The sequence below is a fragment of the Elephas maximus genome, chromosome 7 (assembly GCF_024166365.1).
Source record: "Elephas maximus indicus isolate mEleMax1 chromosome 7, mEleMax1 primary haplotype, whole genome shotgun sequence".
Classification (NCBI taxonomy): Eukaryota; Metazoa; Chordata; class Mammalia; order Proboscidea; family Elephantidae; genus Elephas; species Elephas maximus.
Window position 1 is genome coordinate 121,867,452 of NC_064825.1, and position 2,397 is coordinate 121,869,848.

Sequence of the window (2,397 nt, forward strand, 5' to 3'; positions counted from 1 at the left end):
CCATGAATATGGAATTCACAAAAGTAGAAGATCAACAGGGAAATTATTTTGGTCAGTTAGAACAATTTATGTTGCATAAATCACATTTTGTGATATTTGAGATAGATCGTTGCCTACACTGGGAACAGCATGAAAGGCCTGAATACAAGCAAACATTCCATCCATAAAATGGGGATAATTTTTCACCTGCCAACCACACACAGAAATAGAAAAAAATCTGATCTGTGCAATAGAAGTGAAGGGTAAGATGTTATATACATGCTACTGCAATATGCATGAAACTTGTTCCATAAAGTCCACTCTGAAAGACAGACTTGTTTTAAAAATTCATTCAGGTGAACTGTGAATCTCCCTGGTACCCCTGAGTTTGATGACTCTGCCAATCCCTTGTCAAACCTAAGGCCCTAGAATCACGGGAAGGCTCAGAGCTCTAGCATTGACTCCTGACTCCCTTGACACACCTTGACGGCCATAATTTCTGAGGCCCTGTACACTCTCCAACGTGCTTCATGCACCAGACCCACAAATGCTCATATATTGCTGACCTTTAACTAATTCCTAGCATCTGGGAAATTTCCAAACCTTGACCCCAAAGGCTTCCCCTTCATCCTATCCTTCATACCTCCCATATCTTTTTCGCAATTCAATATCTCCCATAGGCTCGATAAGTAAAGTGGATGGAACAAAGTTCCTCAGAATTAAACCCAGACAAAACTTCTGCCTCCTCATTTGGGACCAAAGATATAGTATTCCTTTATAAATGTTTTATCTGTCATAGATTGAACTTAACATATTATTTTATTTCATTGGAATATAAACAAAAGTTAAACAAAAAGAAAGAAAAACTGTGAAGGAAAGAACAGGATATGTGGCATCTTGAACTCTTCCCACTTCTATTCACATAATATCTAAAAGCATCTCTCTACTCAAAGCACAGTCACGTTTTAGGCTTTTATCTACATGAGTTCTATTCATGGAAACTGGCTTTTTAAGCTGCATTCAAGATTGTCATCACTGTCCCAGACAGATCACTCGTTGGTGACACCTCAGCATGATGGCACCAGGAATCAAGGAAATCACATTTTCACTTCTTCTTGCAGCCTAGTTATTTCTATTACCTGCAAATGGTGACTTATACGTTCTTATCTCCATTCTTCTTGCAGGGATAACAATACGTTCCCAAATATTATTCTTACTGAGGTTAATAAGTTTTTCTCTTTATTACTCTCTTGAAGGCCTCTTTGATCTCCTTGTTTCTCAGGCTATAGATCAAAGGATTCAACATGGGGATAAAGATGACATAGAAAGCTGATAGCACCTTGTCCTGCTTCTTGGAGTGGCTAGAGCTGGGATGCAGGTACACAGAGAGGGCTGTGCCAAAGAAGAGGGTCACAGCTGCCAGGTGGGAGGCACAAGTATTGAAGGCCTTGGCACTGCCTTTGCCTGAGGAAATTTTCAGGATGGAAGCTACAATGAAACCATAGGACAAGAGGATAAAAAGAAAAGAACCAAACACAATAAAAATGGTTTCCAGAAGAAGAATTATTTGGCTGATGAAGGGATTGGAACAAGACAAGGGAATAATCTGAGGCAAGTCACAGAAGAAATGTTGAATGATATTTGGCCCACAATAGTAAAGATGAAAGCAAGAGACTGTTTGAGATAAACTACTAAGGAAACCACTTACATAGGCCCCAGCAACCATCTTCCCACAGAGGCCAGGAGCCATGATGGCAGAGTACTGTAGAGGGCTGCCAATGGCCACATATCGGTCATAGGCCATGGAGGCCAAGAGGCAGCACTCAGCCATACCCATCCAGGCCGCAATAAAATATTGAGTGGCACAGACAATGAAGGAGATCGTTTTTTCATCTTTTAAGAAGTCTGAAAGCATCCTTGGGCTGATGGAAGAAGAATAGCAAATGTCTATAAATGACAGGAAACTGAGAAAAAAGTACATGGGTGTGTGCAGCTGGGAGTCCATCCTGATGAGGAGGATGAGACCCAGGTTCCAGATGAGAGTCACCAGGTAGATCCCTAGGAATATTGGAAAGAGAATGACCTGCAGCTCCTTGTCATCTGACAGACCCCGGAGAACAAACATGGTTACAGAGGAGTGGTTTCCATTCCATTCCATGGGCCTGCTTGCTGCCATCTGCTGAAGAAAAGATGAAAGAAGGAAATAGTTTTATTTCCACCTCAAAAGGAAAAAGAAGCACTCTTTATTTTTTAGCCATGCAGAGAGGTAATTGTACAAACTTAAACGAACCATGTTTAGTTATTCTGTGCCTTCCAGGTATAATCACCAACTTGACTGGAAAAATCCTCTTGGATACATATTATCATTGGGTTTGGGGACAAAAGGCAGTAAATGGCCATCGTTAGCCCATCATCTCC

General features: G+C 41.1%; 1 protein-coding gene across 1 annotated transcript; it reads right to left on the reverse strand.

Moving 5' to 3' along the window:
* Positions 1 to 1,201: 1,201 nt before the first annotated feature.
* LOC126080637 (olfactory receptor 5A1-like) lies at positions 1,202 to 2,155 on the reverse strand. Its single transcript, XM_049891817.1, has one exon. The coding sequence runs from the start codon at positions 2,153 to 2,155 to the stop codon at positions 1,202 to 1,204; it is 954 nt and encodes a 317-aa protein (XP_049747774.1).
* Positions 2,156 to 2,397: the final 242 nt, after the last annotated feature.

Coding starts and splice junctions, on each gene's coding strand:
- LOC126080637 (XM_049891817.1), bottom strand. CDS start 2,155: ATGGCAGCAAGCAGGCCCATGGAATGGAATGGAAACCACTCCTCTGTA.